The sequence below is a fragment of the Parasteatoda tepidariorum genome, chromosome 9 (assembly GCF_982258835.1).
Source record: "Parasteatoda tepidariorum strain Cologne lab strain chromosome 9, Ptep-v5.0, whole genome shotgun sequence".
NCBI lineage: Eukaryota > Metazoa > Arthropoda > Arachnida > Araneae > Theridiidae > Parasteatoda > Parasteatoda tepidariorum.
In genome coordinates this window covers 27,689,884-27,717,707 of record NC_141763.1, presented here as the reverse complement: position 1 = coordinate 27,717,707, position 27,824 = coordinate 27,689,884, and the positions used below count along the sequence as shown (strand labels likewise).

Below are 27,824 nucleotides of genomic sequence, written 5' to 3'. Positions count from 1 at the left end.
TTTCATGCAATTATCTATGGAGTTGAACATTACTAGTCGAAAACCCAAAAAATTGAGTCGGCTGTTCAACGATGGTTATGAATAAATCAATCAAAATAACGCTTATAATTAATCTGATTATAATAACATGTAAATTCAAATTATTCTTTTAATATACGTGCAATAGCATGAAAATGCGTGCTTACCCAATCATTTCATGCAATTATCTATGGAGTTGAACATTACTAGTCGAAAACCCAAAAAATTGAGTCGGCTGTTCAACGACGGTTATGAATAAATCAATCAAAATAACGCTTATAATTAATCTGATTATAATAACATATCATGTTATTATAATCAGATTAATTATTCAAATTATTCTTTTATAAATTCAAATTATTCTTTTAATATACGTGCAATAGCATGAAAATGCGTGCTTACCCAATCATTTCATGCAATTATCTATGGAGTTAAACATTACTAGTCGAAAACCCAAAAAATTGAGTCGGCTGTTCAACGATGGTTATGAATAAATCAATCAAAATAACGCTCATAATTAATCTGATTATAATAACATGTAAATTCAAATTATTCTTTTAATATACGTGCAATAGCATGAAAATGCGTGCTTACCCAATCATTTCATGCAATTATCGATGGAGTTGAACATTACTAGTCGAAAACCCAAAAAATTGAGTCGGCTGTTCAACGACGGTTATGAATAAATAAATCAAAATAACGCTAATAATTAATCTGATTACAATAACATGTAAATTCAAATTATTCATCTAATATGCGTGCAATAGCATGAAAATGCGTGCTTACCTCCATCGGCGTATGTCTCAGATCCGTATCCATCCTGCAGGCCGTTAGCCCAAGTGCCTTCATATTTAGCACCGGAGCTTACACTCTGCCGGATACCATATCGACCTTTGAATCCCTGAGTCCACTCCCCCCGGTACGTCCAGCGACCACGGGTCTCGACTCCTAAGCCATGTCTTTTGCCGTTCTGCCACTGACCTTCATACGTACTTCCACTGGGCCACGTGTAGACACCAGACACCTGATAAAAAAACAAATCCTCGCTATACAGGATGTTCCGTAATTACAACCATTCATATATAGTTTGTCTAAAGTAAGAACTCCCCTAGTCATTCGTCTGGACCCGTGGTGGTGGTTAAGGTAACGAGGTATAACTATTTCATGTAGGGGTGTAGGGTAATTGTTTAAGCCAGGTTTTGGCTCTGGTCAGCGACAGAAAGGGAATATTTTTATTGGGTCTATTGTGTTAGCCCTTGAGTGAAGAGAAGCTACCCTTCCTGAAATGTGCTATTCTTGTTTCCATAGCAGCAGACGGCCTCAGACTTAGTGGTAGGGGGAGTTCTTACCGTAGACAAACTATATCTTTCAAGATTTCCCGAAAATAAAACACTTAGCAGGGTGGAAAATTCTAAAACGGGGTTGGGGAAGATTGCTGTAACAGATTGTTTCTAATAATTCATACTGATCAAAATGCCTCAGTAAATTTAATGAGATATATTTTAATGGTAAAACGGAGCGACTTAATTGATCAGTGTCATTAAACAGTTTTAAATATATAAAACGGTAACTGACTAACAAAAAATATCCACTTCGCTTAAACGTATTACCAGTTTCTTCATAAAAACTCCGCATTATGAGAAGTCGTAATAAATCGGATCAGTTAATTTATAAAAAGTTATAATTCCATCTTATCAGCATGATTATTTGAAGTGGCTGGGAAATGAGAATTGAAATATAAGTTGTAAGCAACTAATACAGATAATAATTCTCTTAAGAGATAGTGACACTAGAATTGCATACCTGTCAACTTGTACGGTCGTTGAAAAAGAGTTTACAAAGTGGTAGTAAAACAACAATTAAGTTTGGAAAAAATTTTTAAAAACTAAACTATTAAGACATCGATAAATATAATTAGCCAATCAAATAGATCTTATTTACATGCTCTTTTCAATTATTGATACGTTGTAAAAACTACGACAACTTTTTTTGAAACTTCAAGATTTAAAACTGTAAAACGTTAATGTTGGTACAGCTAAGAAAATTATTTCCCAATGGCCCATGCAAGTTGGCAGCCATGCAATTGTTGGCAAAAATAATTTTTATCAAACATTTATATAAATGTTTAATCAATACGTGTGTAGTGGAGGAAAAAATAAATTTGATTCAAACACACAATTTAATGAAATGAAAAACATACATTTTGTACATATATTAAAATAATATCTTACTGAAATTTCGTAAGAAAATTGGACGTAATGCTTATGAGCTGATTTCCGAATACAGTACCCATACCTGCTAACATTCACTCTTTTCGAGAATAGATTTTCGAAAATGGATTTAGAAAATTGACTATATGCTTATGAATTATGAAGAGTATGAGAAAGTTGAGGATGTGATATGAGAAAGTGAATTGTACCTGAGAAGTTAAATTAAATTAGACCAACTTCTTATAGGAAGTACATTTTTAGTATTCTTTTTCTCCAGTATTTATTTACTTGCATATATATATTAAAAATTTATCATTTCATGATATTACTCGAGCAAAGGGCTCATAATAATTTTCTACTTCCATTTTTAGGATACAAGGACCACAAGGAAACACCTCAAGGATCCTCCCCTCCATTATGAAGGGGTAAAGGGCCACTCCGGTCTCAGGCACCCAGACCAACCGACAGGACTAGGACTGAACCAATTTTGCGAGCTATGAATTCCATACCACCGGAGAAAATATTTCGCTACACTTTGAAATGTTAGATAAAATTACAGAAGCATTCAGTTCAGTTTTCTATAGATAAAAAAGTGGTGGTTATTAGAAAAAGAATGCATTAACATTAAATTACTATGAATGTCACATCTCATGTGTCTCAAAATGTTACAAAAGGTGCTCGAAAAGAAAGAAGTAAAGTAATTTAGTAATTGAAGTTAGATAATTTATTTTTGGAAATTTATAAAATGAATAATAAATTTGGTTATCAGAGTAATGCAATTACAGATGTCCCATATCCATAAATACCGGATATTTTCGTATCGTAATCTGTCGCGCCAACTACAATCGCCAAGGTGCCAAATAGATCTTAAACTTGTAATTTAAAAAGAAAAAACAAACTTATAGATGTTTACCCGGGGGCCGGCGAAGCCAAGATTATTAGAAACACATAATTTGAGTAAATTATTACTTTTTTTGCATTATTATCCTTACTAAAATGGCATACCTGCTAACTCCTCCGGATTTTCCGGAGTATTTTATTTTCATATTTAAAGTGGTAGTAATTATATACCATTTTTTTTTTATAATCTTAATTTTTAAATGATATTGATCACCACTATTCTTACAAAAATTAAGCACATATATTAATATGCGTTACTATCATGGTTGTCAACTTAAGTTTTCTCAAATACAACGTATTTGTTTGATTAAAATTGAAGTTTTAATTCCATTTTAATACCACTGGGAAAAATGATAATGGAAGGGATTAAAAGTTACCAGGTATGAAATGGTTTGAAGAAATTAATACAATATAGAACGAACAAAAATAGTTTTATTTATATACACAGTGACGCCAACTTGTTCCGGACAGTGAATTAATATTTTCAAGTGATAGTTTATTAATTGTGATTATTAGTTTAATAAATTCAATTTAGTAGATTTTTATCCACCACTATTTCTAAAAAATTCGTAGGCTTATATTATTCATTACTTTGTATTGCCGTGCTAAAAGGTTCTATTCCAAGCCTACATCACATCTTTCCTATGTATGTTCCCGTCATGGGATATTTAGGCCTCAGATGCCCAGTTCTACAACAACGAACGAATTGCATACCTGCCAACTTTTAATTCCCTCCATTATGATTTTTCCCAGTGGTAGTAAAACGGAATTAAAATTTCTATTTTAAGCAAAGAAATACGTTGTATTAGAAAAATCTTAACCATGAATGTACACATATTAATATATATGCTTAATTTTTTTAAGAATAGTAGTGATCAAAGTCATTTAAAAATTAAGTTCATAAAAGAAAAAGTAGTATATATTTACTACCACTTTAAATATAAAAATAAAATTTTATGCCAAATGCGTAAAAGTTGGCAGGTATGCTAGTAATTTGTCATGCAAAAGCTTTTAAAAAACTAGCAAAATCTATCTAATATATGCAAAGTTTGTTGTTATTTACCGCTTGGCCAGACGGGTAAGCCATGTAAAATTAGCGTGGCATTTAACGCGTTAAAACATACTTTAAAGAGGAAGGAAGGGACAAAACTTAAAAATATTTTGTCGAAACTCTGAAATAATAACCTCATTGTGTATTTTTTTAAATTAGCTCTTAGAGGGATTATTAACTATAAAATGTAAATTGATTTCAATAATTTAGAGAATTGACTTACTTTAAAAAATTGACTTAAAATGTAAATTGATATATTTTTTCGATTCTCTCTTATTTCGTTGATATTTCTTTCGTTTTTTTCTTATTTCTTTTATCCTTTTTTTTACAGTTCTATATATACATATATATTTTGAGTTGATTTGGAATATAAAAAAGTTTAACTTTTAGCCTGAAAATCTACCATATTTCACTTGCTAGTGAAGCATAAGAGATTGTACAAGGTTATTTATTCCTATTTTATTTAATATGAAGCCATATTTAATATATTTAATGTAGCAATTTATTTAATATAATTATTGCATGGAACAATAATGATAGGTAAATTAAGGGATAGTCTTCTCCTGATGAATTGTGAAAATATTAAAAGGCAAGGGAAAATATAGCATATATTTCTAATAATCTCAACATTTAACAAAAAAATATGTGCAAAAAATATTTAACATGCTTTGTAATTACACTGAAAATTTAATTAAACAAGGTGCATAAATGAGAAATGATCATAATATTGATGATATAATAAATTTATGCTTTTAAAAATAAAATTGAAACGCCTCAATAGTTATGTTTTTAGAAAGAAAATATGCAACTTGTCAAATTTCTGGAGAATAGCCAGTATGCTTACTTCAAATCCAAAGTGCCACGATCCACTGTACTCCCCTTGACTCTTCGGTCCCGTGCACACTCCATGACCGTGGGCCTTACCATCCTCCCATCCTCCGCAATACGTACCACCATCGTCGAAATCGAACCTCCCACCAGGAACAGGTTCACTCCGACCCCCGGCCATAACCTCCCCACACTCACACTATGATCATCTTCATTATCCCAACCTAAAAAGATACAGTAAACGGTAAGGGTAATTAAAAGAAAACATTACAACACATTTATAATTTTAAATGAATTCGTTATAAAATGTACAACAATCAATTGATGCTTTCAAGGAAAAAAAACTGTATTTATTCATAAATTCAAAAATAAGCAATATACCAAAATAATACAAAAACTTCCCTTTTTTATTAATACAAATATTGCGTTATTTTCGATAACATTTAAATAATAGTAAATGTTGAACACTTGCATGCATATATTATTGATGCGCTAATGCAGACAATATGACTGTTTTTGTATACTTCTGTAATACCAGCTCTCCCCTAGGTCCTTGTAAATGCCTTGAATTTTAAATTTTAACTAAGTAATATTCCAAAATTATCAGAAAACAAGTCTCTCATTTTTATTAATACAAATATTAGGTTGTTTTGAATAACATTCAAATAATTTTAAAAACTGAATGCTTGCTTGCATATAATCTTTATTATCGATGCATTATTTTATTTTATTTTACAACATCGTTGAACTCCGAAACCTTGTAATTTTGAACCAATCCAGAAGACAAGGAAACTCTCGGATCAGTATCCCCAGAGATATGATCTGTTTTGCAACATGGAGGACTTTGTGACTCGACAGATTTAACGAGCATCAGTCATCATTTACTACACGGGGAGTCTTCGGCTAGCGGGATCGAAACCGTGACTTCTTGGACATGGGTATAGTACCCTACCAACCAGGCTATCCCGGCCTTTCGATCCATTATTGTAGACACTATAACTTTTGTATACTTCAAAATAAGTTGTATTTCCTTTTCATCTCGCCTTTGCAGTCGAATGTTTTTCGAACGAAATGTTCTTTTAACTTATATAACAGGAGGTAGTAATTGAGTTAAGTCTGATTAATAAGGAGTATAATAAATTTGATTTATTAATGACGGAAACGCTCATGTTCTTTTTTTTTTTTTTTTTTTTAAAAAAAAAGAAGGAAAATTAACTTTCTTTTGACTATGTTATTTCTTAAATTACACATAATTTTACTTTTAGTTTCAGATTGTACCGCAAAAGTATCATGCATAGTAGGGACAGTTAAATTTCCTTAACCTTTTAACTCAAATATTTAACAGATTTTAAATAAAATATTGAAAAACCAATTATTAAAGTTATTTTTTTACCGGTTATTCACTTCAGATAAAGTTTTTAATTGAGTTAAATAGCTTTAGATGATGGTAATTAGTTTAGTAAAGACAGTAGATTGAATTAAAATTTCTGTCTACATCTAAATACACCTTTCTTAATTTTCGGAAAATAAAAGTTGAATAAATTCAATTAAAACAATGTAGGACTTACTGATTTCTTAGCACTAATTAATTATCAGATCATAGGATAAAAAGATCTAGGCATAGTTTATAGATTAATTTAACTTAGTAGCAAAACATAATTAGAAGATTAAAAATATATATATGTAGTGCCAGTTCCTATCTGTAGTGCCAGTTCCAATCTATAGTACCAGTTCCTGTGCTGTAAGCTGATCTAGCTAGAGATCTAACCAGATTATGACAGATTATGTAAGCTGCAAGTTAGACCCCGTGCGAATTTCCCAAAGACACGAGAGACACGGGAGCGCGTAATGGAACTAACAAAAAAGGAGACGCTGAAGAATTCCAGAGAGGATTAGCAATGACGATTTTCCTTTAACTTCACGATGACGAACTCATTTATTTTGTGTTGTTCCTGTGTTTGTTTATCGTCCATCTTTATGTAAATTTAGCGTTTAATATATGTTTTGTTAAAGTACAGTGCCTCTTATTTTCAAAGACGACCACTCATGCCGTCCCCACATAATCAGAAGTGGTTTCAAGAACAAATTGATCGTGAAGAAACTAGATTGAGAAAAAATTGCTAGTAAAAAGAAAATTATTGGCGAAGAAAATTGGATGCCGAATGGTTTCATTCTTGTGAGAGTTAGTAACGGAATGGCGTTGTGATGAAACTTTCGTTTTTTTTTTATCTCATCTCTGCAACTACAATTGGGGTACGTAGACTTTTATTCATTAATCAAAAATGATTCTTAACGATATTAAGCAAGTAAGCAAAGCACTGAAAAATTTTAAAAAAGACAAAATAAGACTTTTACATAAATTTATTTTCGATGTAGAAGGCGATCGTTCAAACAGAAAACGATTAAGAAATTTTACTGGTTTCAATTTTACTTTAGACAGCGAAGAATTTCAAAATAAATTAAAAAATATTGAAAAAGAATTCACTCTTAACCAACTTATAACTCTTTCTAATATTCTAAATATTTCGTACGAAGGCAATGAAACCGAAATTGCAATAAACATGTTGACGTTATTAATGGATTTGAATAAACTGGCAGAGTTCGCCAACAGCGCCAACGCGTCTAGTTCAGAGTCGGACGACGACATAAGCAATCCTCAAAGTGAAACTGAACCTTTGATTAAAGAGAAGGAACACAATTTTCCAGTGCAGAGAAATGATGAAAATAAAAACAGTAATTCGTGTTTAAAAGATAAAAATAATTCCTGTAGAAATTTCGAATTTCAAAATGTTGCTATTAATTATTCTGATATCGAAAGTACTATTTCTAAGTATAATGCAGGATCGCATGAAAATATTGTTCATTGGATCGAACATTTCGAAAATATTTCAAAATTGTTTAATTTGTCAGATTTACAAAAATTTATTTTTGCCAAAAGATCTCTTGGTGGTATCGCCTCTTTATTTGTCAGAACTGTACCGGAAATAAATTCATGGCGAAAATTAAAAGAAGCTTTGATTGACGAATTTTCATTTGAAATTAATTCTGCCAATTTGCATGATCTTTTAAGTAGACGAAAAATGAAGGATTGTGAATCGGCTCAAGAATATTATTTAAAGATGAAAGAGATCTGTAATTTCGGAAAAATAGACGATGCTGCTTTTATGCATTATGTAATTAAGGGGATTAACGATAAGCATGAAAACAAAATTGTTTTGTACGGCTGCAAAAATTTGTCCGAATTTAAAGAGAAACTTAAAGTTTATGAAATAATAAAAAGTGATTCCGCAAAGAGTAAAAATGCTTTCGATAAAATCAGAACAAAACATGACTTTGATAGTAAATATAATTCTTATGATAGAACAAAAGCAAAATATGATGATAGGTATAATGTGAGAAAAGATGTTTCAAATAGGAATAAAAATAAATATGAAAATAATAATGAAAAGATAAGGTATAATACTGATGTTGAAACTTTTAACAATAAATTGTGTTACAATTGTGGTTCAAGAAATCATATTTCAAAATATTGCATACATAAAGATAAGGGTTTAAAGTGTTTTAAATGTGAAGCGTTTGGACACAAAGCTTCGCAATGTCCAAAATCAAATGCAAAAACGGAAGTTCCTACTTTAAATGTTAGTGTAAAGCCAAAGTTGTTTAAAATGGTAACGGTTGATAACTTAACTGTGAAGTCTTTGATTGATACAGGAAGTCAAGCCACTTTAATCAAAAGATCAATTTTTAATAATTTAAACTCCAAAGAACTATTTCCATTTAATTGTACTCTAAACGGATTTGGTAAATCAAAAGTGACTCCGTTAGGTTATTTTAAAGAAAGTATTAAAATTGACGATTTCAAATGTTTGGCTGAAATATGTGTCGTAGAAAATGATATGATGCCGTATGACGCTATTATAGGCCTTAATGTCTTAATGCACGGTGAAACAATAATCAATGAAAAGGGTATCACAATTAAAAATAAAATTCCGTGTTTTGATGAAGTAAACTATTTGTCTACTTTACCAATCGATCTTACTATATCTGATGAGATTGAAATTAACATAGATCCTTGTGTTCCTAATGTTTTAAAAAATAAGTTACAACAATTAGTTTTAGATTATGCGCCAGATAAACTTAAGACAACTAATGTGGAAATGAACATTTTGGTTAAAAGTCAGGAACCGATATTTCACCAGCCACGTAGATTGCCGTTTTCTGAAAAGAAGACTGTTGAAGCTCAAGTCGTTGAATGGTTAAAACAAGGAATAGTGGAGCCTAGTTCTTCCGAATATTGTAGTCCCGTTGTAATAGTTAAGAAAAAAGACGGATCTCCTCGTATTTGCATAGATTATAGAAAATTAAATAAGATAATTGTCAAAGATAGATTTCCTCTCCCATTAATTGAAGACATTTTAGATAGACTACAAGACTCGAAAATTTTCAGTACAATTGATCTTAAGAACGGATTCCTACATGTCGATGTAAATAAAGATAGTAGAAAATACACTTCATTTGTGACACATGAAGGACAATATCAATTTCTTAAAGTTCCTTTTGGACTATGCAACTCTCCCGCTGTATTTCAAAGATACATAAACACCATTTTCCGAACTTTGATTAATGAGGGTATAGTTTTACCATATTTAGACGACATTATAATTCTGTCCTCCTCCCTTGAAGAAGGTATTGAGCGACTTAATCGGGTTTTAAATATTGCTAGTGAATATGGACTTAATATTAATTTTAAGAAGTCCCATTTCTTAAAGAAGCGCATAGAATTTTTAGGTCATGTGATAGAGGATGGAAAAATATTCCCATCTACCTTGAAAACCAAAGCAGTTCTTAACTTTCCGGAGCCAACAAATTTGAAAAAAATTCATAGTTTTTTGGGATTGACCGGATACTTCAGAAAATTTATTCCGAACTATGCTATAATAGCTAGACCGCTGAGTGACCTGCTAAAAAAATATCATAAGTTTAAGTTTAGCATTGAAGAAAAGAAAGCGTTTAATCAATTAAAATCTTTGTTAGCCCAAGATAAAGATACTGGAATTAAGACTATAAAAGAACTACTTAAAATTTCGAATTATGAAGATTATTGCAATAGAAACGAAATTTTGTATAAATTTGTTGATGGCAAAGAATTGGTGGTTGTGCCAGAAAATATGCAAATCGAAATTATAAGAACAGCTCATGAGAAAGAACACTCTGGAATTAAATATACGGAAAAAGAAATCGAAGAATATTATTTCATACCCAAACTTAGACAGAAAATAGAAAACATCATAGCAAATTGTGTTCATTGCATACTGATGAATCATAAAAGAGGAAAGAAAGAGGGACTATTACATCCATTGCATAAAGAAGATACGCCTTTGAAAACTTTTCATATTGATCATCTCGGACCTTTGGAGAGCACCCATAAAAATTATAAATATGTGTTAGCGATAATAGATGCTTTTACCAAGTTTGTATGGATTTATCCCACGAAGACTACTACGTCAGCTGAAACTTTAGCCAAATTAGAAATCCAAAAAACTGTATTTGGAAATCCTTCCCAGATAATTTCAGATAGGGGTACAACATTTACCTCCAGTGAATTTGCTGATTATTGCTCGAAAGAAAATATTAAACATCATTTAATAACAACAGGTTTACCAAGAGCTAACGGACAAGTAGAGCGTATTAATCAAACCATCATATCGATTCTTTCAAAATTATCCATAGAAAATCCAGCTGAATGGTACAAGCATACAAATAAAGTTCAACAAGCGATAAATTCAACCTATCAAAGAAGCATAGACACTACTCCATTTGAATTGCTTTTTGGGACAAAAATGAACACTAATGGACTGGGAAAACTAAAGGAAATGATCGAAATTGAATTTCAGTCTCAGTTTGACACCCAAAGAGAGGAACTAAGAAAAAACGCAAAGCAACAAATTTTTAAAATTCAACAAGAAAATAAAAAGACCTATAATTTAAGAAGAAAGGAGCCAAAATCCTACGAAATTGGAAATTTGGTCGCCATCAAAAGAACCCAATTTGGACCTCATTTGAAGCTAAAACCTAAGTACCTTGGCCCTTACAAAATAACAAGAGTAAAAGGAGGAAATACCTATGATGTAGTAAAAGAAGGGAATCACGAAGGACCCAACTGCTCGACAACGTGTGCGGAGTATCTTAAATCATGGAGCGGTTGCCAAGAAGAATTTTAGCGGTTGCCAAGAAGAATTTTAGCGGTTGCCAAGAAGAATTTTAGTACTTGCCAAGACAAAAAAAAATAAAGACTGTAATTTTTGAAGATGAAAAATTAGTTGCTAAAGAATTTGATTTTTGAAGAAGACGTAAAGAAAGACGAAAGAATTTAAAGACGAAAGACGTAATAGATGACGAAAGAATTTAAAGACGTAAAAGAAGACGAAAGAATTTAAAGACGAAAGACTTGAAAGAAGACGAAAGAATTTAAAGACGAAAGACGTAAAAGAAGACGAAAGAATTTAAAGACGTAAAAGAAGACGAAAGAATTTAAAGACGTAAAAGAAGATGAAAGAATTTAAAGACGAAAGACGTAAAAGAAGACGAAAGACGTGAAAGAAGACAAAAGAATTTAAAGACGAAGAAGTTCAAGACGAAAGACGTTAAAAAAAAAGACGAAAGACGCTAAGGAAAAAAGACCAAAGACGTTGAAAAGAAAAGAAGACGAAGCCTTTGAAGAAGAGAAAAGACGTGCAAAGATGGAAGAGTGAACGTGCCTGAACTGATACACTCTTACCTGAAAGATTTTTTTTTTCATGAAAGACACTAACCTAAAACATTTATTTTTCAGTTATTAATTTTATTTGTCAGTCTGTTCTGCTTTTTCTTTTTTATTCTTTTTAGAGTCGCTGGAGGACCAGTCGAAATGCAGGACGGCCGATTCTGTAGTGCCAGTTCCTATCTGTAGTGCCAGTTCCAATCTATAGTACCAGTTCCTGTGCTGTAAGCTGATCTAGCTAGAGATCTAACCAGATTATGACAGATTATGTAAGCTGCAAGTTAGACCCCGTGCGAATTTCCCAAAGACACGAGAGACACGGGAGCGCGTAATGGAACTAACAAAAAAGGAGACGCTGAAGAATTCCAGAGAGGATTAGCAATGACGATTTTCCTTTAACTTCACGATGACGAACTCATTTATTTTGTGTTGTTCCTGTGTTTGTTTATCGTCCATCTTTATGTAAATTTAGCGTTTAATATATGTTTTGTTAAAGTACAGTGCCTCTTATTTTCAAAGACGACCACTCATGCCGTCCCCACATAATCAGAAGTGGTTTCAAGAACAAATTGATCGTGAAGAAACTAGATTGAGAAAAAATTGCTAGTAAAAAGAAAATTATTGGCGAAGAAAATTGGATGCCGATATATATATATATATATATATATATATATATATATATATATATATATATATATATATATATATATATATATATATATATAGCTACGATATTTGTAAATAAATGCGAAAACATTTATCCAAACCACTCTATGTTTTTACATGTTTTACCATACTATTAACCTCTTAACGCACAGGTTTTCTAGAAAAAAACCGGCCAAAAAAAAATCTATTTTTTTATATAAAAAAACACATTTTACAGCATTGTCTTTTCTTTTGGTGGACAATTTTGATATACTGCGCTTTTGTTCCATGAAAAATGGCTCTATTGAGAGATGCCAACTTCTCGCCAAAATTATAATAAATAATAATTAAAAAAAAAAACGGTAAATAACTACAAAGTGAATTTTGCAAATATTCGAATATTTTTGCTTGCTTTTTAAGAGGTATAGCATGACATAAGTACTACAAAGTGGAAACTGCAGGGTTACTCAGTAGTGCAGTAATCCCGCCATAATTTGGTAACATTTTTACATTTTGAAAGAAAAAATATCTGTTATTCGAAATGTATCATTTTACCATTTTATAATTTGAACTCACTTTCTTCTCTATTTCAAAATTTATATTACCAAAGGAGGTGAAACAGAATTTGTCACGAAATTTTTATCCCGGCGATTTGTGGTTTCAGGCGATTTGTGGTCATGGTATAATCGTTAAAAAAAAAATAAAAAAAATGATGTGTTATATATTTTTCAAAATTTTAAGGTGGTTGTCATAAACAGTTGTTTAACCCCTTGGGGACAGGTGATTCAGAAGAGCCATCGTAAAAAATCAGAATCTGGATGTAATTAAATAAAAAACGGTAACTTAAATGCAGTCGTTTCTAATTTGACGGACTTACTTTGCTTCTACTTTAATTATTGTTAGTTTAATCATCTATATAATCAATGTTAGTTCAAAGCATAACTAAATAGTTTTATTTTGAACAAAGTAATGGTGAATTAAATAAATCAAACAATTATAACTCCGCCCACAAATAAACTGCAAAAGAATTACTTTGATTACCAGTTTTATCTTTTTACCCTGATTGATACGGTTTTATTCTGACACGCATTTGAAACAGTCGACGCGAAAGGGTTAAAAGATAAAAAAAAAAAAAAAAATTATAATTTTAGTTATTTATGTAATTCTAAAAGTAATGGGATACTTTATATCCCACTTCTCTTATAATCAGGGGTGAAAGCGAGACGGAAAAGAAGAAATACTGGTAGTAAAACCTTATCAATTATAGCTAGTTTTCGAATTGAGTTCAACTATTCTTTTTTTTCCCTTCAAACTATTCAAGAATATTTACTTTATCTTGGAAGTGAAGCAGTTTTACATACATACCACAGTTATAAAAGAAATCTTAATAGTTACAGATATTTTATTTTTCTTGAAAAAATGTTGACGTCAGTTTTTGTGCTCTTTTCCATCTTACTATATAATGTCTTTCACCGATACTGATTCCGCTTCGATAATGGCTATTAATATGTGCTTCCGTATCTGCCAATATTCACTTTTTTCGAGAATGGATTTTCAAGTGCTGGTAAAACAATTACCGAAAAACTAACTTCCTCAAAAATATATTCATATTTTAATCAGGTTGAAATTCGCTATCGTATAGATATTTTTATTTTTATGTATTTTATTCAGACTTACTGCTATCGTACCTGTATATAATATTACTCATTAATCGGATTCCTTTTTTTTCGTGTATATTATTCATATTATTGTTTACTTTCTTTTTTCGATAACACTCCTCCGTTGCCTTTTGGCAAATATTTTCGCCGATGAGGTAAACAACGCAAGGGGCAGGTACTTCGAATAATACAATTACATTAAGGTATTAAAGCCTGTAATGGTTGAAACATTTTTCTTAAAAAGTTTTCTATCACTGAAAGATTACTACTTAATCTATTCTTCTTAGAACTCAAATGTTTTAAACTTCTTCAAAATAAACTTTAAAAAAATATTTGATCTAAGCATCTAAAGAAGAAAATATTCTCCCAAATATAAATAAACATTAGCTGATTTAATTTTATTGCCTGCCGACATTTTAGGGCAAAGAAATAAACATGAGAATTATTACATATTTTCACTAATTATTGTACATAATACCTAAATATTCTAAAGAACGATAAATGCTATCTATGCAAAGTATGAAAATATATTCCCGATAAAGATATTAGATAAATGACTTAGATTCTGAAAAATACAAATTTTTCTTTCTTTTTTTTTTGAAAAAATAATAAGATTGCTATTTAGAAAAAATTATTCAAAGTACGAAAAAAAAAAATGAAACTTGCACAAAAAAAATTCATGCTTTTCTAATTAAACCATTTTTGGGCAAGCATGAAACTCATATAAAATATGGTATTATTTTCATTGAAATACGGTTAAAGTTTTGGGCTTTAAAAATTAATATTTTATTTAAGAAAAAAAGGAGTGCTTATAAGTGGCTAAATCAATGGACAAACCATATTGTTAAACACTAGTTTTTTTATGAGATTTGTTTTATTTTATTTACAGAACTTGCAAGTAAAATTTATCATAAAAACACGTGATTAATCTCAAATGAAATAATAATACACTTTCAAAAAGCGAAAATTGTCAATTACTGTTTCAAGTCAATAAACTAGAATATTTTAAAAAATTTCTCAACAGAAAGTATTTACTACAATTGAATTACTGACATTTTAAATATGTACTCAAAACACTTGACAATGGCCGAAAAATAAAATTAGTGAAAAATATGCGTCACAAGTGACAATAAAAATAATATTTATTATAATGATGCTTTCATGCACCATTGGCCGAAAGTAGGTTAAAGCAGAGATGCCAACTGCTCCGGACAAGACGAAATAATTAAAAAAAAAACGGTAAGTAACTACAAAGTAAATTTTGCAAATACTTGACTATTTTTGCTTGCTTTTTGAAAGGTATAGCATGGCAGTATTACTATAAAGTGGTGAAAGCCTACGAATTATTTAGAAATAGTAGTGCAGAGATGCCAACTTGCTTCGGACAGCAAATATATATTTTAAAGTGTTAGTTTATCAATTGTGAGTCTTGATTCAATAAATTCAATTTAGTAGATTTTTATCCACCACTATTTCTAAAAAATTCGTAGGTTTATATAATTCACCACTTTATAGTACCTATGTTATACTATACCTTCTATAAAGCAAAGAAAAATAGTCAAATATTTGCAAAATTTGCTTTGTGGTTATTTACCGTTTTTTTTAATTATTTTGGAGTGTCCGGAGCAGTTGGCATCTCTGATAGTGGATAAAAATCTACTAAATTAAATTTATTAAACCAAGAATCACAATTGATAAACTACCACCCTAAAATATATATTTGCTGTCCGGAGCAAGTTAGCATCTCTGGTTAAAGGGAAACGAAATTTCCATGTAAAAATAAGAAATTAATCTACTTGTTACAACATGGTAGACATATATTAAAAGTATATTAAATGTTTTTAAACTACCACTCTCAAAACTGTATATTAGTTTTTATATTTTTAAAACTAAATGGATAGAAATCGATGCTATGGTCAATTGAAATAAACACTGGCATTAAAATTGCTGGTGAATAATATAAGATTAGTAACCATGCAGCTACTTAATAACTCTTTACGTACATATTTTTTTCTGGGCGTGAAGTGTCTAGATTCCTAAAATTTTTCAAAATTATTTTTGACAGTTACATTTTCAAAAAAACAAATTTAAAGATATTCGAGTTCAAAAAGGCTGAAAACCTTGAAATTCTTATTCACCAAGTTCACTGCAAGCCTCGTACAGTTATATTGCATCTATTATTAATATGTAGTAAACTCAGAAAATGAAACAGGTTTCATAATCACTTAGAATTTTTTAAATGTGAAAAAATGTATTTCTTTGCATTATTAACTCTAGGTATAAATACTTAGATTCGAATGCAAATTACTTAAGTTTTTAATTCTTAGTGTAAGTTAAAACTAAGAAATCGCCAGGTTCTTCATATGAAAATTGTTATTAGTTTTCAATTTTTCCGAAACGCGTCTAAACCCTGCAAGTTTTCGTTTTTTCGCACCTTTTTTTAGTTTTTATACATTACAAAAGGTTTATTTTCATAAATAATTTTTTTGCAAAAATAGTTGGATAATAATGCGTCTTGCCAGTATCGTTATCTGAAAATCCACAGACAGACAAGAATCAAAAAAAAAATTTTCGGCATTTAAATGCACATTTTTCCCTACTGTTTACATCTTCGAACGTAGTAATATAATTTAAAAATTAATGTCTAAAAATATGATCAGCCTACTCTAAAGTACAATTCGGAATTCAGAAATTGCATTCAAATTTTCTAATAATTTTTTTTTTTTTTTTTTTTTTGTAATTTAAAGTTTGATTTAGTAAAAACCCTAAAAGTAAAACTTTTATTTCAATTATTGTTAGTTTAATCATATATATAATCTATATTAGTTCAAAGTATAACTAAATAATTTTATTTTGAACTAAAACAATGGTGAATTAAATAAATCAAACAATTATAACCCTGCCCACAAATAAACTGCTAAAGAACTACTTTGGTTACCAGTTTTATCTTTTTACCCTGATTGATACGGTTTTATGCTGGCACGTATTTGTGACAGTCGGCGCCAAAGGGTTAAAGCCTGTAATGGTTGAAGCATTTTTCGTTAAAAGCTTCTATTTATCACTACGAGATTACTACTTAATCTATTCCTCCTAGAAATTCAAAACGCAAATGCTTTAAACTTATTCAAAATAATATTTAAAAAATTTATTTTATGTCAGCATTACAAAAAGAAAATATCCTCTCAAATATAAATAAACATCAGCTGATTTAACACGTTCACACCGGGAAAAGTGAAAATTCTGGTACTGGAAAAGAGAAAATACTGGTAGAAGAACTCTTTTAATATTAGATAATATTCGGGAGGAGTTAATCTATTCTCAACAATAACAATTCACTGTAAGGAAATTTATCACGGCGAAGAAGCAATTCAATAAAAAAAATTGCATCCGTTAAAAACAATTGATAGTTATGGATTTCTATTATTCCCGGAAAAAAAACAAAAAATGAAATTTATTGTTACCAGTTTTTACTCCAGTGTGCTGCCAAGATGAGACAATCTAGCGTGACCCACCGGTGGGTCACCCCGGAGAGAACGTGTTAATTTTATTGCCGGCATTCTACCTCTCGGCATATAAATTCGAACGGTTTGGGGCAAAGAATGAAACATGAGAATTATTACATATTTTCACAAATTATTGTATATAATGCCGAAATATTCTATAGAAAGATAAATGCTATCTATGCAAAGTATGAAAATATATTAATGATAAGGCTATTAAATAAATGACGTGGATTCCTGAAAAATAAAAAATTTTCTGGAAAAAATAATGAGATTCCTATTTTAAAAAAATTATTCAGAGTACGTAAAAAGAAGTACGTTGTACAAAACAAAATTCATGCTTTTCTAATTGGACCATTTTTGAGCAAGCATAAAAAACGTATAAAATATGGTATTATTTTCATTGAATATAGTTAAATTACATTCATTAACCCTTTCGCGCCGACTGTCACAAATACGTGCCAGCATGAAACTGTATCAATCAGGATAAAAAGATAAAACTCGTAATCAAAGTAATTCTTTAGCAGTTTATTTGTGGGCGGAGTTCTAATTGTTTGATTTATTTAATTCACCATTACTTTGTTCAAAATAAAACTATTTAGTTATACTTTGAACTAACATTGATTATATATATGATTAGACTAACAATAATTAAAGAAAAAGCAAAGTAAGTCTGCCAAATTAGCAACGACTACATTTAAGTTACCGCTTTTTATTTAATTGCAACTTGATTCTGATTTTGTACAAATGCTTTTCTGAGTCACCCGTCCCCAAGGGGTTAAGACACAAAGAAAGTATTGGGCTTTAAAAATATTATATTTAACCCTTGTGAAGGCCTTGGTAAGTATACTTACCACCACGTTTTACCACTTTTAATTTAGGTTTCCATTTTTCAATAACTTCAGCTTTCTTGAAGTGAGTTTGAATAAAATTGGTAACCATTTGTCACTTTTAAAAAACGTATAAAAGTTATAAAATACATAATTACTTTTGAAGTTTGTAGCATTTAAGGAATTTATTTTATAAATAAAGAAAAATAAAAGTCAGCAAGTTCCTAATAGGTCATGTTAAATATATTTACCACCAAAAAAATGGCATTTTTATAAACTAAATGAGTTTTTTTTTAATATCAATTACTGTTCTTAAAGCAATTTCAATTCCAAAACTACTTTAATTTACCTTTACTAGAAATAAACGGCCCATTAAAGGGTTGAGAATTTAAAGGGCGCTTATAAGTGGCTAAATCAATGGACAAACCATATTGTTGAACATGTCTCATAACAAATCTCATTTTCTTATGAGATTTGTTAACTTTATTTACAAACTATTTATTTAAAATTCATCATAAAAACACGTGATTAGTCTCAAATGAAATATTTATAAATTTTCAAAAAGTGAAATTTGTCAATTACAGTTTCAAATCAAGAAACTAGCATAGTTGAAAAAAAAATTCGACCGAAAGTATTTACTCCAGTTGAATTAGTCGAATTTTAAATGTGTATTCACAACGCTTGACAATAGCAGAAAATTAAAATTAGTGAAAAATATGCGTCACAAGTGACAATAAGAATAATATTTATTAAAATGATGCGTTTATGCAACATTGGCGGGAAATAGATTGAAGAAAAAAGAAATCAATCTACTTGTTGCAACATGGTAGACATACATTAAAAGTAAATTAAATGTTTTTGAGCTACCACTTTTAAAGCTGCATATTAGTTTTGATATATCTGAAACTATTATTTAAATTTATTAATCAGGTCTGCGGAAAATGCTTTTGAAGTATACACTGGCAGTAAAAAAATGCTGGTGAATGCTGTGAACAATATAAGTTTTGTGTCAGTTTAGTTCTTTCTATGTATATTTTTCTGGCCGTGAAGTATCTAGATTCTTAAATTTTTTTGTAAGTTTGATTAAAAATAAATTTGAAGACCTTGAAATTCTTATTCCAGAAGCTCACTGTAAGCCACGTACAGTTAGCATACCTGCCAACTCTTCCGGAAGATTTTAATTTCATATTTAAAGTGGTAGTAAATATATACTATTTTTTCTTTTATGAACTTAATTTTTAAATGATTTTGATCACCACTATTCTTACAAAAATTAAACACATATATTAATATGCGTTACTAGCATGGTTGTCAACTTAAGTTTTTTCAAATGCAACGTATTTGTTTGCTTAAAATTGAAGTTTTAATTTCATTTTAATTCACTGAGAAAAATGATAATGGAAGGGATTAAAAGTTGGCAGGTATGAGTTAGTCATATTGCAGAGATGCCAACTGCTCCGGACACGCCAAAATAATTAAAGACGGTAAATAACTACAAGTAAATTTTTCAAATATTTGAATATTGTTGTTGCTTTTGAAATGGAACTACATTAATTTTTTTTGGCACCTACACAATTGTGTTTATCCCCAGTAGAAAACTTGTTGTACCTGATAAGATAAGATTTCCTAAGGTGGAAATATTTTACATGATGTGATTAAAAAATTCTGATTAAACTTGGGGAGAACTTGAAGAAAGATCTAAAAGATGATAAAAAAAAAAAGAGGTGGGGGGGGATTAGTTCCGAGATCCTATCGCCTTGTGGAAGGTCATGGAAATTTCTCAAGAAATCATACGGTCTTGGAGGTCAATTTTCCTACGCATCCGAAAAGGGTTTAGCTTTTGAAATGGTATACATGGGTGAAAGCCCTTATATAGCAAGACGGAAAAGAGAAAAACCTGGTACGTAAAACATTTCATTCAAGCATTTTTTTCGAAAAAAATGAAATGTCTGTAACTATCAAGATTTCTTTTATAATTCTGGCATATATATAAAACTGCTTCTTTTCCAAGATAAAGTAGATATTGTTGAAAAATTTAAAAAAAAGAATAAGTAAACTCCTCCCCAAAACTAGCTATAACTGAAATGGTTTTACTACCAGCCTTTCCTCTTTTCCGTCTCGCTTTCACCCCTGATGGTATAGCATTGATTGATTGATTGATATGAGTGGAATCTCGGTGTTAAGCGCGAAGCGCTTCTAACCGATTCATCTATACTGTTTTGGCATTTAGTCCAGAGGTCATATACAGTTCATAGTTCTAAGTTAGGATCAGATAATAAGTCCATGATGAGGTGAGGCATGAGTTGATTCAGTAGTACATCAGTTGTATGGGGAATTCCCCTGGGATGGTATAGCATGACAAATACTAGAAATATAAGCCTACGAATTATTCAGAAATAGTGGTGGATAAAAATCTACTAAATTGAATTTATTAAACCAAGAATCACAATTGATTGGCTACCACTTTAAAATATATATTTGCTGTCCGGAGCAAGTTGGCATCTCTGATATTGCATCTATCATTAATAAGTAATAAACTCAGAAAATAAAACAGGTTTCTTAATCACTTGGAAATTTTTTTAATGTGAAAAATGTATTTACCAGAGATGCCAACTGCTCCGGACAAGGCAGAATAATTAAAAAAACGGTAAATAACTGCAAAATAAATTTTGCAAATATTAGACTATTTTTGCTTGTTTTTTAAAAGGTATAGCATTACATAAGTACTATAAAGTGGTGAATTATATAAGCCTACGAATTATTTAGAAATAGTGGTGGATAAAAATCTACTAAATTTAATTTATTAAAGCAAGAATCACAATTAATAAACTACCAGTTGAAAATTTTTATTCGCTGTCCGGAGCAAGATGGCATCTCTGATTTACTAACTAATTGTAGGTATAAACAGAACACTTAGATTCGAATGCAAATTATTTAAGTTTTTAATTCTTAGGGTAAGTTAAAACCAAGAAATTGCCAGCTTCTTCATATAAAAGTTATTATTAGTTTTTAATTTTTCCCAAATGTGAATAAACCCTGCAAGTTTTCGTGTTTCAGCACCTTTTTTTTAGTTTTTATATATTACAAAAGGTTTATTTTCATAAATAATGCGTTATTGTCAAGAAAAACATGTCTTTTGTAAAAATAGATGGGTAATAATGCGTCTTACCAGAACCTTGATCTGAAAATCCACTGACAGACAACAATCAAATCAAAAGTAATTTGCATTTAATGCACTTTTTTTCTACTGTTTACATCTTCTAACGTAATAGAGTAATTTAAAAATTAATATGTAAAAGTATGATGAGCTTACTCTAAAGTTCAATTTGGAATGTTCAGAAATTGCATGAAATTTTTTTTTTTTTTTTTGCAATTTAAAGCTCGATTTAGTAAATAACGTTCTTACACTAAAAGTAAAATCCCTAAAGTTCAGTTTGGAATGTTCAAATATCGTATTCAAATTTTCCAATCTTCGTTTAATAATTTTTAGCAATTTAAAGTTCAATTTGGTAAATAATGTCCTTAAAGTTAAATTAGGAATATTTGGAAATTGTGTTAAAATTTTCTAATCATATAATAATTTTAAGCAACAACTAAATTTGAATTGTTTATTTAACGTTCTTACCCTTAAAGTTAAATTCCTTCAGTTTAATTTCGAATATTTTGACATTCTGTTCAAATTTTCTAATAGTTTAATAACTTTTAATAGTAAAGTTCAACTTTTAATATAAAGTAACTAATATAACTTTTAATTACAAAATAACAAAACATATAATAACAAAACATTTAATAACAAAATAACTTTTAATATAAAGTTCAATTTTGTATGTAACGTCCTTAACCTTAAAATCAAATTAGGAATATTTAGAAATTGTGTTAACATTTTCTAATCATATAATAATTTTGAGCAACAACTAAACTTGAATTGTTTAATTAACGTTCTTACCTTAAAGTTAAATTCCTTCAGTTTAATTTCGAATATTTTAAAATTGTGTTCAAATTTTATAATAATTTAATAACTTTTAATAGCACATAAAGTTCAATTTTGTAAGTACGTCCTTAACCTAGAGTTAAATTCGGAATATATCAAGTATTTCAAGTTCAATTTGGCAAGTAAAATTCTTACCCTTAAGTTATTGCTTTAAAGTTGAATTTGGCATATTTATAAATTATGTTCAAATTTTCTATTCATTTAATAACTTTTAACAGCCTTGAAAACTTACTTGTGGGTTATTCCAAGCAATCACCCCCACCACACATAGCTTACAGAGAGTACAGATTGTTGCAAAACTTTTCCAAGAGAGTTTAGATAAGGAGACCTTGAAAATCCACAGACAGGCAACCGTCTAATTATTATTAACTTTTTTTTCTTGCCTTTTAACTTCTTTTCTTAGAGGAAAAGTAAATTGTTGGGTTATGAAGAATTGTCGTTAAGAAAGTCTCATTCATTCCATTTTCAACTTAATGTTCACAGCATCACCAAAGCATTTTTTTCTTCTCACCTATCTTAGAACTTCTGGCTTATGACGTCAGGTAGGTATAAATTTAGCTTCGCCTCTTTAAGATGTTCTCTTGTCTTGTAGAACCGTACTTCAAGGCACCAGCTGGATTTTTTTCTTCTCTTTACCGCTGCCACTTGAACAGTATCCAAATTTAAAAACGTGCAATGTACCACAGATAATCCTCTTTTTTAACGAAGTGCTCCAAAGCACATGGCCTTCGATAAAATATGAAGATCGTCTGGTTGCTCCTTTTCTGCACATTAGCAAAACACGTGGAATTTTTAAACACAGTTTGTGCATGGTGTGTTGTATCTGAAGCTACCAGATCATGATTGTATCCGTCAGCGGTTGCTCTACATTATTTAAAGGAAATAAGCAAACGCTTTATAGGCTATTTTTAAGAGTTTGACTATTTCCTCGATCTAATGTTCGTTTCTTAATTTTTTTTAACTGTAAATAAATGAAAGTCTCCACACGGTTTTTTATAGGTAGTCTGATCAGACCACTTTGAATGCAAACCAGTTAACGAAGAGTTATTACAGAGATGCCAACTTGCTCCCGACAGCAAATATATATTTTAAAGTAGTAGTTTATCAATTGAGATTCTTGGTTTAATAAATTCAATTTAGATTTTTATCCACCACTATTTCTAACTAATTCGTAGGCTTATTTAATTCACTACTTTATAGAACTTTTGTCATGCTATACCTTTTAAAAGCTAGCATAAATAGTCACGTATTTGCAAAAGTTACTTTGCAGTTATTTACCGTTTTTTTTTAATAGAATTTTTGTCATGCAATCAGAGATGCCAACTGCTCCGGACACGCCAACATAATTAAAAAAAAACGGTAAATAACTTCAAAATAAATTTTGCAAATATTTGACTATTTTTTCTTGTTTTTTAAAAGGTACAGCATGACTTAGGAACACAAAAGCGGTGAATTATATAAGCTTACAAATTATTTTAAAATAGTGGTGGATTAAAATCTACTAAATTGAATTTATTAAACCAAGAATCACAACTAATTAACTACCACTTTGAAATACATATTTGCTGTCCGGAGCAAGTTGGCATCTCTGTGCAATAACTTTTAAAAGCTAGCAAAAATAGTCAAATAGTTGCAAAAGTTACTTTGCAGTTATTTATTGTTTTCCAAAACGTAGCCAATGCAGTATTTAATTAGTTATTTAATATTTAATATAAAATCTAGTTAAAAAAAGAAAGTGGTAGCATATAAATGTCAGAAAATTTTTTTAGTTTATGAATATGATTGTTTTGTCCTATTTACTTGTCTACCACTACAGATTCAATTCTCAAATATATATGATAAATTTCTCTCACGCACTTTTTTAATGGAATTTGGGTTCATGCGCACAACTGTGTCACTTTTTAAATAGTCTGTGCAGACTACTTAAAAGACACCGTGTGGAGGCTTTCTGATGTAGAAGGTGATGAAATGTCATCAACTAAGTTGAACAGTTTTAACATCGATATACATTTGCCGTAATTTACAAATGTATTTTGTAAGATGATAATAAATAAAAATAAGTTGTTTCCTTAATTCTTCCCCGGTTGAGGCCAACATTATGTATTACAAAATATTTTAAAACTGCACAATGTTCTTGTGCAGAAATTATCCTATTGCGTTACAGATTTTAAAAACAGAATAAATTCTTATCAGAATGAGGGCACAAAAAACTAGAAAGAAAGTTCCTGTGAGGCTCGTGAATTTTAAAAAGCGGTAACAAAAATAAAACTAATTTCGATGTTTTAGTTTCTGTGTTATCAAAACGAAAAATTGTTTTCCAAAGATACAAAGATGTCAGCTGCTCCGGACACGCGAAAACAATTTAAAAAACGGTAAATAACTACATAGTGAATTTTGCAAATATTTGACCATTTTTGCTTCGTTTTTAAAAGATATAGCATGACATAAGTACTAAAAATGATGAATTATGTAAGCCTGCGAATTATCTAGAAATAGTGGTAGATAAAAATCTACTAAATTGAATTTATTAAACCAAGAATTACAATTGATAAACTACCACTTTAAAATATATATTTGCTGTCCGGAGCAAGTTGGCATCTCTGAAGATATATGCATAAAAATTACAGCTTCTCAACTACTTAATAATAAAGTGGTATATTAAAATAAGAAATATCGTCTAGCATTAACCTAAATTTATTACCACCACTAAAACTTTTCAAGGACCCCCTGAACCCTGTGAAAACTAGTCTATTTTCCAACTGAGCCATAAATTTACATTAGTTTTAAAAAACTCCGTTTTTTAAAAAAATTTATAAGCATACTGTAATAGATCTAGTTTGATTGATTATTTTATAGATTATAAAAATTTTTTTAGACTACTACCCATCAAATGCTGCAGTTTTTCAATAGATAAAATGAAAGATTTTCCCTCTTTTAGCAAAATGTCATACATATAAATTTGATTCTTCGCTTTGTAAATCTTGATTTAAAATTGTGACAACGTCTACTTAAAATTTATGGATAGGCAGTTATTGTAAATCAAAAGAATAAAAAGTGTACTATTGTGAAAAAAATGGTGATAAATGTATGGTTAAGTTTATAGTTTCTCGTTTTAGTTACAGCTTACATTTTAATAATCATACCATGATAATGTCAACTAAAATTGTAGTTTTTTATGATAAATATGTTTTGCTTTTATTTCACCTGACTAAAATCATTTGTTACTAAACGATTCAAAATTATAAAATTTGTTTCACCGTTTTTTTTCCCTTCAAATTTTAAATAGTAAATGAAATAGGGTTTCATAGGGGAATAAGGATTCATGCAGGGCAATATTGCCCTATAACAATGACCGACATAGAATATTAGGGCTGACAACTAACACGCGTTTTGAAAAATATTGTATAGAATAAAAGACAATATAAAATAATAACAATATGTAGACAATTAAAAACTAAAGTTTTCAGAATTGTTGGTAATTTTGCCAACGTTTTGAAAGTCTCATTACGAGAAAGCTGCAGCTAAGTGGCGCTTCATTTGAACTTTTCAAATCATTAACATGAAGTGGTCTGCAAAAATAACTTAAATTCATATTTACAAAGAAAAAGGATCAAACATTAGAACATGAACTTCAGTTACCCCTAGAAGGAACTTTTCTATAAAAGCGTAAAAATTGGTATCCCCGGAATATGACTCCCTACTGTCATATACATTTTTGAAATACAAGTTGTTTTCCAGGCGCAAAATTTTTTTTGCTATATACAGCTTTAACATGTTGAATGCCTCGCTAATTTTACATAGCTTGCCCGTCTGGCCAAACGGTGTATAACTACAAACTAAGCTTGCATATATTAGACAGATTTTACTAGTTTTTAAAAGGTTTAGCATGACATGTGTGAAAAAAGGGGTAAATGATATAAACCTACGAATTGTTTAGAAATAGTGGTGGATAAAAATCTACTAAATTGAATTTATTAAACGAAGAATCACTACTAAATTGAATATATTAAATCAAGTATCACAATTACTAAACTACCACTTGTAAATATTTATTCGCAGTCCGGAGCAAGTTGGCATCTCTGTGTATATAAATAAAAATATTTTTGTGTGTTTTATATTGCATTAATTTCTTCAAACAATTTTAATAACGATAATAATATTAAAAATTAAAAAATTTTCTCGAGAATTAAAAACTTACTCGAAAAATTAAAAATTTACTCGATTTACGTGAGCTACGAACATACTCAGTGCCGGTCACCGGTGACCACCTTGGCATTCAACTCGTTCCTCGTTAAACCCCAGGCAAACTAACTAAACTTTTTTTTTTGAAACAGTAACGCTGCTATAATCAATTCAAATATTTAAAAAGAAAAAAAAACTTTAAGTGGTTGTGAAAATTTATCCTCTTCTGTGACCGCAGTGCCTTATTGAAAAAAATAATTTAAAAAAAAAGACATTTTTGTCTATTTTTGGATGAAATGGTATATTTTGACAACCAGGCATAGCAACAATTTAAGTGTTTATATATAGAACTACTACAACATCTTCAAATGCCCAATTAAATTTTTATGACCGTGAATCTGACGCAAGTATTATTTTAAAAATAAAATGTATGCTGAAACTTTAATGTTTTGTCGGCTTAAAACATATATTTGCTGCTAGTAAAGTGAGCATTTACTGAAAACTTTAGAGTAATAAACTGGCAACACGAAAATTATTAAAATTTAGACAAAAGTAAGCAGATTGGAAACTTCCTATATTTAACTTTTTAAATATGAAATATACGTTTCTTGTTATTTAGTTTGTGTATAAAATAACATTTAAATTAAAAGGACAAGAAAATGGAAACCTCAATGAAAACAGTGCAGTAGAGTTAATCATATTTCTACGAATCTTTTTTTTAAAAAAAAATTCGTTTATTTTTGAGATTCATTGTCAATGTCTTAAAAGAAAACTTTAACATACTAATTTAGTTTACCTAAATATATAAATAGACGATAGTGTGGATAAATAAAATATCTCTGCTATTTATCTCTTAAATTCTCTGTAAATTTTGGCAGATTGTCAAACTTGTGTTTCATTTGTAATTGTATGAACACATGATTGTTATAAGTAAATTTTAAAAAAATCAAACAAAAATAAATGTTTAACTCTGATTTTAGGTTGTTTGCATTCGTCGTTTTTAATAATAGGAGAGATTATATTATGAATGAATATTATATTACGAATAAATATGTTTATTACATTGTTTAATAATATCTGTTCATGAGTTTTCTTTTTTTTAAAAAAATAAATAAATAAAAAATAAACGAATTACAATAACTAAGTAAAAAGAAAAGAAGCTTGTTAAAACTTTGCAGAGCTCGTTAAAACTCACTAACACTTTAAAACTTCACAGCATTATTATTAGGTCTTACACATTGGTTTAAAATG

At 29.7% G+C, this 27,824-nt stretch overlaps 2 protein-coding genes across 4 annotated transcripts in view; both read right to left on the bottom strand.

The window, feature by feature from the left end:
• LOC107448691 (uncharacterized) overlaps nucleotides 1-27,824 on the bottom strand; it is a 201,803-nt gene that overhangs the window by 126,531 nt on the left and 47,448 nt on the right. The window lies entirely within an intron of this gene.
• Nucleotides 1-27,824, bottom strand: part of jp (junctophilin) — a 111,052-nt gene that overhangs the window by 70,850 nt on the left and 12,378 nt on the right. Inside the window, exons 1-3 of one of the 2 annotated variants that reach the window (XM_043044710.3) lie at nucleotides 22,624-23,236; nucleotides 5,024-5,231; nucleotides 805-1,042 (exon numbers count right to left, since the gene is read on the bottom strand). In XM_043044710.3, the coding sequence (XP_042900644.1) occupies nucleotides 805-1,042; nucleotides 5,024-5,188 (403 nt within the window). In that variant the 5' untranslated portion in view covers nucleotides 5,189-5,231; nucleotides 22,624-23,236. Of the gene's footprint in view, nucleotides 1-804; nucleotides 1,043-5,023; nucleotides 5,232-22,623; nucleotides 23,237-27,824 lie in introns of those variants that run through there. The other variant, XM_043044709.3, reaches the window with a different exon arrangement.